The sequence below is a fragment of the Amblyomma americanum genome, chromosome 1 (genome assembly GCF_052857255.1).
Source record: "Amblyomma americanum isolate KBUSLIRL-KWMA chromosome 1, ASM5285725v1, whole genome shotgun sequence".
Taxonomy (NCBI): Eukaryota; Metazoa; Arthropoda; class Arachnida; order Ixodida; family Ixodidae; genus Amblyomma; species Amblyomma americanum.
The window spans coordinates 149,181,109-149,195,901 of NC_135497.1; the positions used below are offsets into that span (position 1 = coordinate 149,181,109).

The 14,793-nt window shown below is 43.4% G+C and overlaps 1 protein-coding gene and 1 long non-coding RNA gene across 3 annotated transcripts in view; one reads left to right on the top strand and one right to left on the bottom strand.

Moving 5' to 3' along the window:
* The window catches only part of LOC144113904 (uncharacterized), a 41,294-nt gene extending 28,101 nt beyond the window's left edge, over positions 1 to 13,193 (top strand). The window contains exons 1-3 of one of the 2 annotated variants that reach the window (XR_013310907.1): positions 8,034 to 8,124; positions 9,426 to 9,503; positions 10,141 to 13,193. This is a non-coding gene — a long non-coding RNA (uncharacterized LOC144113904). Of the gene's footprint in view, positions 1 to 8,033; positions 8,125 to 9,425; positions 9,504 to 10,140 lie in introns of those variants that run through there. The other variant, XR_013310906.1, reaches the window with a different exon arrangement.
* On the bottom strand, positions 10,955 to 14,781 carry LOC144113889 (uncharacterized). The gene is made up of 7 exons (XM_077647266.1): positions 14,616 to 14,781; positions 14,502 to 14,538; positions 14,355 to 14,439; positions 14,115 to 14,270; positions 13,830 to 14,029; positions 13,527 to 13,762; positions 10,955 to 11,070 (listed from the first exon to the last, which is right to left on the bottom strand). Exons 1-7 carry the CDS (start codon positions 14,675 to 14,677, stop codon positions 11,025 to 11,027), a joined length of 822 nt encoding a protein of 273 aa, XP_077503392.1. The 5' UTR covers positions 14,678 to 14,781; the 3' UTR covers positions 10,955 to 11,024.
* Between the last annotated feature and the right edge of the window lie 12 nt (positions 14,782 to 14,793).

Here is a 14,793-nt window from a genome sequence, read left to right on the forward strand (position 1 = left end):
AGCATATTTATCACATTTAGTCACTTTTCAGGTACCCTGCATTCCAAATAAAAGCATTTTTCCAAAATGACATGCCATGCACAAGAAGACCATGCAGAATGCAAGATTACCTGCACTAAAGGCTGGTTCACATGCAAGTGACTGAGCGATTGAACGGTGCGCTGCAGTGAAAATTTCCAACTTGTTGGAACCTCGCCGCTCGGTGCTGCAATGACTCAAACCAGGTTTTTGTGCCGCAGCAACAGGATTCGCCAGTTTTCGCTTGCATGTGAACAGGCTTCAGACAGACATCATCAAAATGCAGTCCACCAAATGTGAAAGAAATCATAGCTGTCAAAATCCTGTTCAGAGCACTTTAAAAGGCCACAATGTGGACATACACATACATCAGCTATTTATCAATTTAACACATACCTGTCACTGCGATGACATCAACTTTGTATGTGCGGCACGAAGCGGGGTCCAGGTGACTACGATTTTTCACCAGCTTAGCAATATTTGCCGTTGTTGCTGATGGCCACTGACAGCTTGAGGTATCTTCAAGGAGCCAGTTTGTGGGCACAACAGCAACACTATTTGAAGCGATGAACTTCACAACGGCAAACATGACCTACAATTGATAATAACAATGGATTTCAGCAAGCACATGCACGAATTCATAGGACGTCACAAGAACTGGGTGGTAATTGATTGGATGCTGAGCTAGGCTGAATGCAGAAGGGGAAATATTGCATACTCATGCTGTGAGCTAGAGACAGGCAGCAAGACATATTTGCTCTTAACATTGGACAGTGGCCATGAAAGGAGGGTGTCACTTGCCTCTCTTACAACACGGATCCCCAGGTTCGATGATGCACATGGCATAGTGTAAAACTCACCAACAACTTCAAGTTTCTTGCCAATCAGAATTTCTTGACCATGGATGTCATGTGCAAAATTTGCTACCATTACAATGGTTGAATCTGACAGACCACAAACATTGTTGCCTATGGAAATTCGTAGAGTGAACCCTGAAAATTTTGCAGCGCGAAACTGGGGACCGTAATTGCCTGCTAAGGGGCCATTACTGTGCATTTGTAAGAGTTTGCACGTTAGCTTGGAGCACTGCTTTGTGCCATATAATGTGCCAGCAGACATGCATTCAGTCAAGCGATTACTGAGCTGTTCCAGTGGTTTTTTTGAGTGCTTCACCAACTTCTTGAGCTGCTGCATGAAATTTTCTGCAGGAAAAGCACTGAAGTTGTCAAGAGGCCCATATTTTAGAACGTCGTCTGCCAAGTGTATTAAACAATGAACATTGTATGACATGCTGTGCCTTCCATAAAGGGATCTGAATGATTTCACAAAGCAAATCAGAAGCTCCTTTGCATAGCTGCAGTACTCATGGCACATAGCAGTGCTTGAGAGGATTGTAATAGCAACATGCAGAATCAGAAAGTGATTGTAGGTGTGTCTTGGCAAAATGCCCTGCAGTACAAACGGTCCAAAGTACAGGAGAAAACACCACAACTCTGTTGCCTTCCAGCGATCAATTTCTCTGAGGGAACGTGGCCTTCGAGAAAATTCATCGCAGTGAAACTTAGCCAGCCTTAATAACTGATCAGAAATTCTCTCAACAGAAGATGAAGGCAAGCGGCACTGCAGAGGACCTCTCATCCAGAGCAAGAGCAGTTTTTTGGTCACCCCGATACATACTAGGTGCATGTAGTCAAGCGGGCAGTGAGATACCAAACCAATTGGCAATGCAGAAAGAGGAGTATTGGCTATGTGGTGTTCACTCTGAACTTTGTTAGCAAAATCTTCATCTGTTCTCAAAGGGGAATCGGTGTCAGGGAAAACGACTCTTCCTTCAACGTATTCTCCCTTCTGCTGACATTTTCCACAACCATAATAGCCAGAATGCAGTTTTGTGCCTAAAATAAAGGCTCGGGCAGGGGCATCACATACAAATCCTTTGATGGTGACCGCAAAGCAAGCATCACCAAAGCGCAGCCCTGTCTGTAGAAGCTCAAGCAGTTCATCAACCAGTGGGCCCAGGAAGCTGTTCAAGGATGTGGGCTTCTGGTTTCCATAGTGGCACGCAACCAAGAATACACTACTGTCAGGTATGCTGTCCACCCTCGCTAAAATTGGCCAGAATTGGCTTTGTGAGCTTTTGCTCAGTGGTAGGCCATCAATATAAAACATGAAATCTAAGCTTTCGGGCAGCACAGACAAATCAAACTTTGTCAAAATGCAGTTCATACTGTTAGAAATGCCAAAGTACTTATAGCAACTATTTTGAGAGCTCTCAACTTGAGCCATACGTGGTGTCTTAAGAAGTGTTCGGGCATCAGCTGCAAAGTCTGAAAAACATGCATGTGTTTTCAGGATCTTGAGTAGGGAGGACAATGCTGTTTGTGTAATATTATGCTCACATGCCCAAACTCTCAGCTGAGCAGCTACTTCGTCTGCTGGGCTTGCATCTGTCTTGGCAGGCTGATCACTGCTGCTGTCAGCACTGTCACTGTCACCTTTACGGTGAATTAGAAGAAAACCTGACCTTCCTTCTTCCGGCTCGCCTTGCTCAGGAGCAGCGCACGGTTCCTCTCTTAAATCCAGTGACCCGGTCTCTACTTCGTTGTTGCCTCCAGAGGGTCTGACAGTCATTAATTCACATCCGAGTGCAGCAGTATTGTCTCCAGATGCACATTCAGAATAAGAACCCTGAATGATGGTGCCGCGCTCGTCTCCTTCCCTTCCGGTTTGGCAAAGCAATGGCTGAATGGCAGCATTAAGTCTACGGTACCTATGGGTCCGGGTTACAGCATCGATACTCTTTCTTTTTCTTTCCATAGCGTTTATACTGATGGGAAGTTGTCAGCGGACTAAATATGAAAATAAATATCTGCAGCCTCGCTCAAAATGAACCCACACTCCTGCAGTTGCACCAGTAAGATCACCAGCGGATACGACAAGTTAATTTAAGGCGCCACTATATGCTAAAAAAACGAGGGGGGAATCTGCGTAAGAGTGCAGCGCGCGCTTTCATCTGGGCCTAGAAAAACATGAGCTGAGAATCCACGTGTGACATGAAGTGCGATTTCACCCTCATTAGCGCGATTTCACGTTGACCTGTGTCCAATGAGAGCAAATAGATCTGATTAGTGCCTGTTTTGGGTTAGACAGCGATAATGTGTCGTCACGCACGTGCACGAAACTCGCGCCCTGCAGCTAGGGCGCGCGTATACTTGGATAACGCCGCGCGCAGCGAAACCGAAACTATACAGGGGACTTACCAATTAATGGATGAATTAAGCTCCACGATTACTTCAATGACTGACGGAGTGGCGAATATAAAAGCCGTCTTCGAAGCGCGGACGTGCTTGCTGAAACGCCTGTGGTATAGTTCTGCAATCGTCGAAGTGCTAGAACAAAGAGAACCGGCGCCGACGGCGCGAAACCGGCGAGACTCCGAGAAGAGGGAGGGGCGAGGGTGAGGCAGCGAATGAAAGAGGGTTATGGTTGAGTCCAACCAAGTGGGGGTGAGAGAGGACCGAGGGCGCGACCAATGCGCGGTTAGCGCGGCCGCGCTGAGATGAGAGAGCCGCCACCAGGAGCAGCACGGTTTCGCGCGGCAAATTTGAGAGCTTCGAGGACGCAGGCTGCGCAGACCTCGCTTAACTCAATAACGTTATTTCATTCATTCATTCAACAACCCCAACATTGAGATATTGCTTGTCTTCGTTATTTATACGCCTAATGTTGAGCAGGTCAAAGGTTTCATACCACTTACCATCCAAATACCTCAATTTCTGAGCGCGCAAAAAGACGCGTCGAGCAGACGACGCGGGGCGCACGCGCTCAGCTGCAAGGTCAAAGATGATCGCCAGCAGCGAATTTATGACAAGGTAAGCTCAAATTAACACAGAGGCTAATTAGCTGGAAGAGGTTAAAAAGCTTGACGACCATGTTCGAAGCGAAATTGAAATGAAAGTGTGGGAATTAGTGTTTTCGATCATGATCATGAAAGCCTGATCCTATAAAAAACCTCGCCACTCTGGGTTCCTGATAAGCATCACATTGCACTTCCGTGTGCAGAGCTACTGTAATGTGGATATAACCGCGGATCATTTCAATTCATATACACGGTTTTTCACGTAACTTGAACCAAGGATTGAAGCAAGCGGCGCACTGGAGCTGGATGAAACCAACGGCGTACTTGTTTACCATCGTGTGGTGCTCCTAAGAGTTATTAAATTGCACATAATTAACTAATTACGTACAATTAATTGTGTACAATTTTTAATATTCACTTCAGGGTCATATGCATTTCATTCAGTTCTATAGAGGGGGGGGGGGGGGGGTAAGAAAAGCGATAGTTTTATGTGGCAACGCATCTCCTAGCGTTAGGTGGCCCATTTTTCTGATATTTAAAGAAGGACCGCAGATTTGAATAAAACCTCACTACAGCGCTCGTGCACTACCACATACTAGCGCTACAAACCGTGTTTCGAAAGAACGAAACGTGCGCGCTGACCGTGCGCAATTATAGGCGGCCGCCGCTCAGTTCGACGGGCTGCTCAAATAAAGAAAACGGAGGCTTCCTTGAAATACACGATTCCGCTGTTTTACCTTCCTTTTTTGTTCTGTCTGTGTGACGGCTCAATAAAAACTCCATCTGAATTACCTGTCGGTGATCAACCTATCAGGAGGAGCAGACCACGGTGCGCGCTTAAATTTCCATGTTCCGGAAAACTGCGCTGACGCATTTTTAAGAATATATGCTGAAAGCGGCGTCAGCTGCTTACTTCGAGATGGTGAGCGCGCGCGTTTTGTTAATTCAGAACACGTTTGGGAGTGCCACAATAATAGGGTACCGCAAGAGCGCGTTGCCGGGTGTTTTTTTTTTTTTTTTACATTTAGTGAGCTCTCATTAAATGCCGAAAAAAAAGTAACACGCAAGATGCGTTTCAAAAAAAAACTGCATCGCTCAATTGTTTCGGAACCTCCTCCTAAAGTGAATAATAACAGTTTGGCGTAACAATCTTCGGTAATGAACTAATTAAGCTGAATTAAAAAATACTGCGAGAGTCACTGATACGTACACGACGGGTTGCGTCGATGGTCTCACCCAGCCCCGGTGCACCGCTTTCTTTGAAGAATATGTTCAGTTGCAATTGAAACACCCTGTACATGCTGCTATATAAGGATGAGACAGTTCGGTATTAATAATTAGACCACACAGCAGCAAGCCGAGCAACTCAATTGAGAGAACTGGCCTGACTCGCTCTGGGACGTACGTTAGTTTAACTCCATAATGAAAACAAAAAAATTCACAGCAGCAGACATGAGAGTGAAAGGGTGTTAGCAGAGACACGTGCTTTCACTTGAGACAGTCGTGTGCCACAGATAGTTAATGCCAAGCCACTTGGAAAATTGAGTGCCTCACTTAATTACCAATGATTAACATCTTGTACAGCTGAAATATAAGACTGGAATTTCAGGTTAATTCAGTGCAGACAACTGACATCTTGAGTACCTAAGGGAATTGGCCATGGCTTTACATGAATCCGTGGCAGTACGCCGAAATAGTAACTGCCAGCTAGATGGCTGTTATGCCTTTTTTCAATTACTTCAGCATTTGCACGTTTTCTTGGAGTGTTCTTGAGTGAGATGTCGTAAAGAAGTCTTTTGAAAACGTCTTGAAAAACACGTCTTCGATACGTTTTGATTAAGCTCAAGCTAAGTGAAGATGTGTATAGCCGTTTCGAGACGTTTTTAAGAGGTTGTGTGTTTCGTGGGAACTAAGCAGCCAAGACATACCATATCAGTACAGTATACACAACAAGGCAATAAATAACATGTCCAATTGTAACGAGTAGTACGAACAAGGAACCGACATAGTCGTGTAGAAAAAATGCCGAGGGCTGCCGCGTCATCTACGGAAGTAGTATTTTTTGGGTCGCAAGCTCTTAAATTCCTGCACTGCTAACTTTGCCTGCGCAAAGAGTTGTAATGGTTTCTAATATGCTAAATCAATAAAAAAAGTAAGTACAGAACACAAGTAAAACAACTTTTGCTAGATATAGCATTGTGTTGGCCTGCGTTGGGCTCTATGACAAGTAAGAAAATAACGTCATTTCGCCCTACCCACAGGTTAATGTGTTTGCCTGTTGTGTTAAACTGAGTACACTTTACATTTCCTTCTCATAAAGATCGAGAGATACAGGACAAATCAACGAGATCATTTTTATAAAGAAGCAACGTTCGATGAAAAGGGATGCATTCACTGTGAAATGGAGTAAAATGTTTTTTTTTTTAGTGCTTCAAGTTTTCTGCATGATAACTAGCCACATTCTGTGGACAAAACACATAGATACTGTTGTAGCAAACTCCTTCCGTAAGCTGTTTTTCTTGAAGCCCTCACTAAAATCTTCCACGCCAAGTGTTAGTCTTTTAGTGTACAATTCCCTTATCCACTCACTGTTGGAATATGCCGTAATTATCTGGGACACTTTCACCTTAACCAACATTAATAAACTAGAACGAATACAGCATAAGGTAGTTAGGTTTCTTTACAATTTATACAGCCGTACATCTGTCAGCCAGCTCCTGAATGCTAGTGAATGGTCATTATAAAATTAATACTTCCAAATTTTTTGCTTACACTTCAGGCTATAACACAAGACAAAGGCACGTTTTCACAATAACTTCTTTGAACACACGAAATAACTGTTTTGAGATATTCTTTTTTCCTGAGACAATTTCAGACTGGATTAACCTAAATAACGAGATTATTACCCAGAATTCATTAGTGATGTTCGAAAAATGCCTGCAAATGTTATGAATTTCAGTGTTTCTACACTTTTACATTTGATGTATACTTACGCTGCTATTATTTTGTACTAGATCGCAGAATGTATAAATAAATAAATAAATAAATAAAATAAAAAAACATGCTTTACCGCGAGCTCATTGCCGCATGTTTCATGGGGGCTTATCTTAGTTTGTCAGTTTGAAGTTATGTGCAAGGCGTGTGTCCTATGTGAAGGTGGCATAGAATCAATTCCTTGAAACATTCCTCGTGTGTACATGATTCTTATTCCCCATAACATTGGTTTTACTAGTTTGTTATTCACTTTGTTATCCAACAGAGACTGCCATTTTTCCCTTAGTTCACAATGTACCAACATCATGCAATCGTTATAAGGCATGTTTACTTCCCTAATTGCCTTGTTGTGAGCTGAACAACACACCAGACTACTCCCTCGTCGTCTCTATTTCGATCATGATCTGGGCACACAGCAGAATTTTATTTACTTCAGCTGCAGCTGTTGATATATTGTGTACAATGTCCCCAAGTAGCATGTCCCCATGTAGTGGCAGTGTGACAGCACGTCTAGAGTAAAGAGCTGCGAGTACGCTTAGGCAGCCTGTGTAAATAAGTTTGTTAAGTTTTCATTTATTATTTTTTTCCAATGCTGACAGAGACAGCGTAACATTCAGCAGTGAAGATTTATTTATTAATACCTCAGGGGTATTACATGAGGCGGTGGAACTTCAGCAGTAAATTTCTTCAATTGACGATCTGAATGACGATGAGTCGATCTGATCAACGATGGCGTTTGGCAGGTCTTTGCAGTCCTTTGCTCTGTGAATGAAAAATGATGACAGATGCGCAGAAGTGCGGGCAGGGGGAGGGTAGACTGCCTTCCCGTGGTTTGTGCGATTGGAGATGCGATGTGCGGGGCTGATAATGGAGTTGAGATGTGGATGATGATAGAATTTATGAAACAGACACAGTCTGGAAATTTTTCGGCGGTTCGCTAAAGTTGTGAGTTGAGCATTGCGTTTTAGTTGAGTTACACTTACATGATAAGAATAGGCTGAGAAAATGAAACGAGCTGAGCGATTCTGTACAGATTCGAGAGTAGTGGAAAGGTTATTTTGATGAGGGTCCCAGATCGCGCATGCATATTCTAATTTGGGACGGATAAGTGTTAAGTAAGCAAGGGATTTCACTGATGGGGGTGCTAGTCGCTAGGTTTGCAGACGACGACATTCTTAACCGGAAGGCAGGAGTCGCAGTTCTTCAACAGGGAAAACATCGAGGACGTCGTCATCTCGGAAGCCATATCCATGGTACCGTAGTGTTTAGCTACGACTCTCGGGGCTCACTTACTACAACAGTGTCTTTACGAGCGACAAGTCGATGGCCAGACGTAGTGGTTAGATTATAGAAACGGTGTGCTTGTTCTCTCTATGCTTGTTCCTCTCAAGGCGCATGGCATAATGTTTCTTGAAGGATGAGCAATGCACTAGTGTAGGCTAGGAGTCATACCTCGGCAAAATCATAACTGCTCACTCAGGCTCACGCTCAAAAGTTTGCTCAACCTGTGGGCTCACTCAAACTCCTACTCTCATGGCCCGGGCTGAAACGAACACATGAACTCACGCTCATTTTGGCTCACAACTCACGACTTACTTAGATTTGTGACCCATCAGGGCTCACTCACGTCTTTCGACTCACGCGACTCATCTGGGCTCAGTCATTTCGACTCAAGACTCATTTGGGTTCACTCACTTGTTTCGTCTCAAGAAGCACACATGCTCACTAAGCGCCCAAGTGACACGCCCCTAAGCCGACCGAGACATGCGACAACGGACCCCGCCACGCAGCGACATGGCGAAACTTAGTCAAAGCTTCCAACACTGCCCCCTCCTGGCTCATTACCGCACCCACATACACTAACGAAGAAGAAGGGACAAAAAGGCCGTCTTCTATGCATCTTTTTTGGTTGCCCACAGACGTCGCCAAGCCACCTCACCCTTAAGTGTCCTCAGTCGCAGCAGTAAATCTTTCCTCCCCTGTGCTGTCAGCAAACGAGGCGGGCAAAAACGCTAAGCATGCACCATAATCCCGAAAACACAGATCCTGACCTGAACGTGAGTCCGGACTCTCGACCCAGATCATGATTTGAATGCAAGTCCAAACTCACTCATGACTCAGATCAGGATCTGAATGCGAGCTTGAGTGAGCCCTAGTGAGTCTGCCGACCTATGCTAGTAGTTGATGCTAAAGCCTTTCCATTTATGTTTACCATAATGCATAGCATTTTTTATGCATATCAGTTTACAACAAGTTAATATGTTCAAAATGTGTAGGCTGTGCAAAATTAATATCTGTACGTTAGGAACCATCTTTCCTTTTCTTGTTAAGCAGCCTGCCTGCAGTGCCCGTCACTGCGAGTAATGTCATGTAGAATGGTATGTATTAAACTTCGAAACAGCCTTTAGAAAGCTTGCACCCCTATGAGGAGTGCTCAAGCTAGGCATTTCGCATCAGTTTAAACTATATTTGCTCAGCGATTATAAGTGATTTGTTTCTAATCCTAATCAAATTGAATGTAGCTTGAAGACCGCTTCCTTTTTAATACGTGCAGCATAGTGTCATCTTCTACCTGGTGATGCTGCTGCACAATGTGGACTCCAAGGTCCCGAGCCTGGTTCCTTTATTTCAAGTGAGTTCTGAAACTGCATCATTTTCTGAACTTGTAATTTTGGGCAGAATGATACCAGAAGTATTGTGTGTATATTGCTATCACTGGAACAATTTAATGATTTGTCAGATCCTTATCATTGCCTCTGGTTAGATTTATATGCTCACTATAAGCACGATAGCCCGGATTTGATTGGTGGCTCTGAATGGCTCACATGCTTTGGTGAAGACTGGATATACTTACATTGAATAATCGCCCTATAGTAGCAGAAGACAGAAGGTAAAAAGGTTGGAATGGCAACGTGGAATTTGAATGCTAGGCCCACTTCAGGTTTCCTGGTGGTTCTCCTTTTGTTATTTTCTGCTTGAAAGAACATGGTACAGGTGCAATGGCTATCAGTATGCTCAACGTCTTCATAAAGTGTTGTCAACTGAAAACAGTGAGAAGCTCTTCAGTTTTTCAAACTTTAGTTGCTGCTCATATTGCCAGTTGAAATTAGTGTGCAGAACAAAAATCTATAGATAATTTCGGTGCATGTATGCCTAATGTGGTAAAAAAATCATGGTAAAAAAGTTACCATGGCACCAAACCTCATTCAAGGTTTGATGCCATGGTAAAGTGCCTGCATTAGCTGCTAAACACTTGCTTTTTACTACAGAACACCATGCCAAGGCTGGATGCTCTGAAGATGGTCTACCGTGGCATTCACGACACCTCTTGGAGCCTACAGCAGTGAGGCCTTGTCCATGTCCTCCAATCGCAACCCCCCTGTGTCAACTTTTGCCAACCGGTTTCCAACGAAGTCTGTTCGCATGTTCAAAGGACAGGCCATGTTGACTTTGTATTATTTCGTATATATTTTTTATGCTATCTTGCAAATCCTTCCTGAGTGGCACTCATTACAAGTGATGCCCCCATTGTTATTTATTAAACCCTAATCCAGTAGAGTTGTGAAACTTGCCAAGTTTTTACCCGTCTTTGTATATAGTGAAGTGCACACATTTTTAGGTTTCATATTTGGACCAATGTGCAACATATCAATTGTGTGTGTTCTGTTTGAATCATAGGAAGGACGGCTGGTTTAGTGTGGAACACCCGCATGTCTTCAGAATGAGTTGAGGGGTATACAGTTTTGATGACCGTGTCATTTTTTCATGTATTATTGTTCTTTGAAACAAAGCGTTTGCCAAAGAACTTGCATCACCAAAATGTCATCATGCACATGGCATTCACTTGCTTATGTCGGTTGCTAAATCAATACCTCTGGAATCTTGCTCATCAATTTCATCATCAAGCATACCTTCTCTAGGACTTACAGTGTACTGCAATGCCTGTACTTCCAGTCTGTAACAATGGTTGACTTAAGCCTCTGCTCATCATAGTTTTTCATTTTAAGTGCTCCAAAATTTTCCAACAATTGCATTGTAAGTTTCACACCTTCATGGGTTATGAGGTAAGAAACAAAGATTGCATTGCCTTCTTTTGCCAACCAACTTGAAGGCACTGAACTCGAACCTTTATTGTGGTGTTTTCCAATGTGTTTTATGAAATCCAGTTTGATATCTTGCCAAGAACTCCCGAAATACACCTGAAATAAAAAGTAGATCATGTTACTCGCTGCACTGGCCACAGATCTTAACAGACCGGGGTGAAGAAAGCGCCAGCTTAAATAGACACTGAGGCCAACGCCATTCAGTTAATGCTCTCTACAGATATTCATTCTTAGGCTCTTTCTGGATATGTTGACTTTGTCTGGCAGCAAGACACATTTATTGGTGAGGAAATTGGATTTAAGAGCTTGTAGAGCTAAGCTTACTGTGAAAGCTGTTATAGCTTTGGTTTAGCCATCTTCGTTGTTATTGATGCTAGCTTGAAAATTCTTGCGTTGAGGTTGACAAGTGATGAAATGCCTATCTCTCGTCTGCTTTACGTTAATCTCATTTAATTTACTGCATAGTCCGTTTAAGAGAAAGCCTAGCAGTGCTAATGCGAGTTAGCGAAATATGATCTGGCCACCCACTGCTTCTCACCCTCTCTCTATCTTCCCTCTCACAATTTCCCTCCTCTCTCCTAAGCATGGAGAAGTAGGTTTCCCTCTCTCCACTTTGCCGCTGTTGGCAGGTGGCCATTGAATTAAATTAATTTCACTCAATAATTAAAGTCTTACAGCTGACGCTGTAGATTCTGCGGTAAATGCAGGGTTATATAGCTAAACCAAAGCTACAACAGCTTTCAATATAAAAATCTTCCAGCCAGTCAATTCAGACCCGTAATGCCCACACGGAAAAGGATGGGCTGCCACTGTTTTGAAGTGAATGACTGTGTAGCACAGTGTCTGGGATCCGCATCGAAAGAACGGTGTCCACGCATGCATTTTACTTGCGAAATCGACCGGTAATGGCGACGCATGCATCTAGTCTTTTCTAGCTTATAAAAGTGCCATTTCTGGTGATAGCGGTCTCTTTGTAGAACTTGGTATCTTGTCAATACAGCCAACTTCTAGTTGTCCTCGGTGTCCCTTTAAGTTTGTGGCTATTTGTACAAGACATGGCAAAACAAGACGTGTGCAAGGTTCTCCGATAGCCTAACACCCTGACTCATTTGTCTGCAAAAGAAAAATTAGTCGGTCATAAACGTGGTAGAAACAGTGTCGAGATCTACTGGTGTCAATGCCAGCCAACTACCTTTTGTGCTTAAATTACATTCCAAGCCAGCTGGTATCCACTTCTAATAGCTTCTACACTTAATGCTATGAAGCAGCATCCAGCAATGTATTGTGAATTCCGGTATACAGTCCATAGACTGTACATGTTTAAATGTTAAAATTTTGGGCCTTGTGGACAATTTATAGGCGTGGACTATACAGCATTTTCAGTAAAGTCCAATAGAGCTCAATGCGAATCTATGTACCGCTTGCAGGTTATATAACGAGTACGGATTATCTAGTAAAAAAAAAAAAATTACACCTGATGCAGACTGTATGCCGGAAATTACAGTAACATGCCTTGGGAAAGATGAGATCACACTTAAGAATGTTTTTCCAGTTAAGTGTTAGAGTGTTCTGTAGAACTGGTGAATGTTTAAAAATATGCTGCCTAGTAAGTGGCCCAGTCTGACGGCTTTGGAAGTTGACTTATTCTCATTAATCTTAAGGCTCATTAAAGGCCACACTTAACATTTGAGATGACAAGTGAGCTTGTTTTCCTTGTTTATCGTTAAGTGTGCAACATTTGGGAATTTTTCAGGTAAGTGAGCTTGCCGTGAAGCTTTACTATTAATACTGTCATGTTTTATGGTAACACACTTTTGGAGAAATACTTTGAGGCAACGTTTTATCAGTAGACAGTAAAGGAGTAATTTCAGAGTTACATTTAAGTTGCATTACACTTTATTGGTGTCATTTGGCCTAGGAATGCTATGGGAGCTCATTTTTGTTATTTGTACTTGAGTTTTCATTCCTCTGTCCTGTTGAGAAAACAAAATCTGGCTTGTTGCTGATTTTGTCTTTTTTACCAGGCGTAATGAGTAGTCAGATTATTGTGTTACAGAGTTGACAGAATATGAGTATTAATACTGATGATGATTATTTTATACTTCATATATGTGTTGTTTTCAGTTTCAGGGCTGATATATTAGATCATCAGTGTTGTGAGTACCTGGAACTAATGTTGCTCTGTAGATTTGTGATTAAATCATGTTGTTTATAAGAAACTTTCTGCAGTCTCATTGTTTTTTAATTGGAATATGTATGTGCCTTATTTTGGCATTTTATGCATTCTTTAGTATAGTTACTGCTTAGCTTTTGGATATTCATAGTGAATATACAGTGACAACTACTGCTCCCTGAGCTAAAAAAGAAAGCAGCACTGTGTCCTGGTTGTGCATGTAAGTATACTATTTCACTGGGTTTATCCAAAGAACCTCAGGTGGTTGAAATTAATCAATGGTCCTCCACTGCGGTGTCTCTCATAGCCGACATGAAGATTGCAATGTCGTGCCAACTATACCATGCCGTCATGACAGAATACTTCCCGCTGCAATTACCTTTTCAATGTGTGCAGTATTCCACTGCCTTCTGTGGATGCTGGAGCAAGACAGCGGCCGAACTGATCAATGGCCCTAGGCCCCATACCATCTCCGAGAATGGTATTGTCGAGGATGATGATGGTGCCATCTTGCACTTGTTCCGAGGCGTTCACAGCTTGAAGAATCGCTCTGTAGATTGGGTCGGGTATGTTGTATCTGCTGATGGTGAGTTTGCGCCTGGAATAACTTGGCCTCTGAAAATGGTTTTCACGTACATCAAAATCACTGCTCCAAGTGCCCCCTAGTTCTACAAGGCCTTACCACTTGACGGAAGCTGCTCTGAACTTCGTACGGCGTTGTGCGCAGCAGGTCACGCTTGGACTGTCCGCGTAAAGCTGCGCGTGTATCCGAAAGCTTTTTCTGGCGGTTGTGTGCAGGCAGCCTGATTTTGCGTCTCGCCTCATCACTCAGCGGCGGTTCCTGCTCCAATGGCGTCGGCAGGGAGCTGTCAGTTGAGAGTCCTGTGGGAAGATGTCCTCATGCTTTTGAAGCTGTTTTTTCGAGAGGAAAAAAATGAGAAGAGTTCACTGAAACGAGATCGCTAACCTTCACTACTCGAGACGCTGGGGGTCATCTGTGCTGTAGGTGGCAGATCGACGTGCTTTTTCTGGATGCGCAGCAGAAACTGGTGATGGTAGGGTTCGTACGTCACCCCGTCTTTCTCGAAGAATATTAGCCCACTCAGCTTCCACTCGGTCAGTTCTTCGCGGTACCTGTTAAGGCTTAACTAGTGTCAAGCGGACGCGCACTTGAGTGCGAAATGTAGCACGAGCGAGAAAAGGATACGAATGTTTACGGCAAATTCTGCCGTGGAAAAACTCGAAGGGCATTGTCCCTCGCGTGACATCTGTACTATGGACTCAATAATACCCTGTGTAGGAAAAGAAAATTGTTAGGAAGTGAACCAATGAAACCGGTAGATGAGGACCTGACCTGTTCGTGGTGCAATATGTCGGCGCTGTCAGGCGGCCTGTATAAGAAAAAAACAAGCTCTGGTTAGAGTTGTACATATTAAGAGGATTCCTTTCGACGACCTTGATTTCTCACCATTCAAGTTTGAACTTGTACACGATCTCTTCATGCCAACAAAGTTTGTAATGAACGCTCATTGTTGCGCTTCTTGACCGTCGTCTGCTTGCAGAGCTCAGCCGGCTCAGCGGCTGGTCATAGCGTTTGAAAAAATATATATATATGCATAAAAAGTTGCAGATTGTGCATTATTTGG

What these genes read in the sequence shown, in the direction of transcription:
- LOC144113889 (XM_077647266.1), bottom strand. Translation starts at nt 14,677, where the DNA reads ATGAGCGTTCATTACAAACTTTGTTGGCATGAAGAGATCGTGTACAAG. An exon ending in TACAAGTTCAAACTTGAATG is followed by an intron (nt 14,539 to 14,615) that starts GTGAGAAATCAA and finishes TTTCTTATACAG; the next exon opens with GCCGCCTGACAGCGCCGACA. An exon ending in ACATATTGCACCACGAACAG is followed by an intron (nt 14,440 to 14,501) that starts GTCAGGTCCTCA and finishes TTTCCTACACAG; the next exon opens with GGTATTATTGAGTCCATAGT.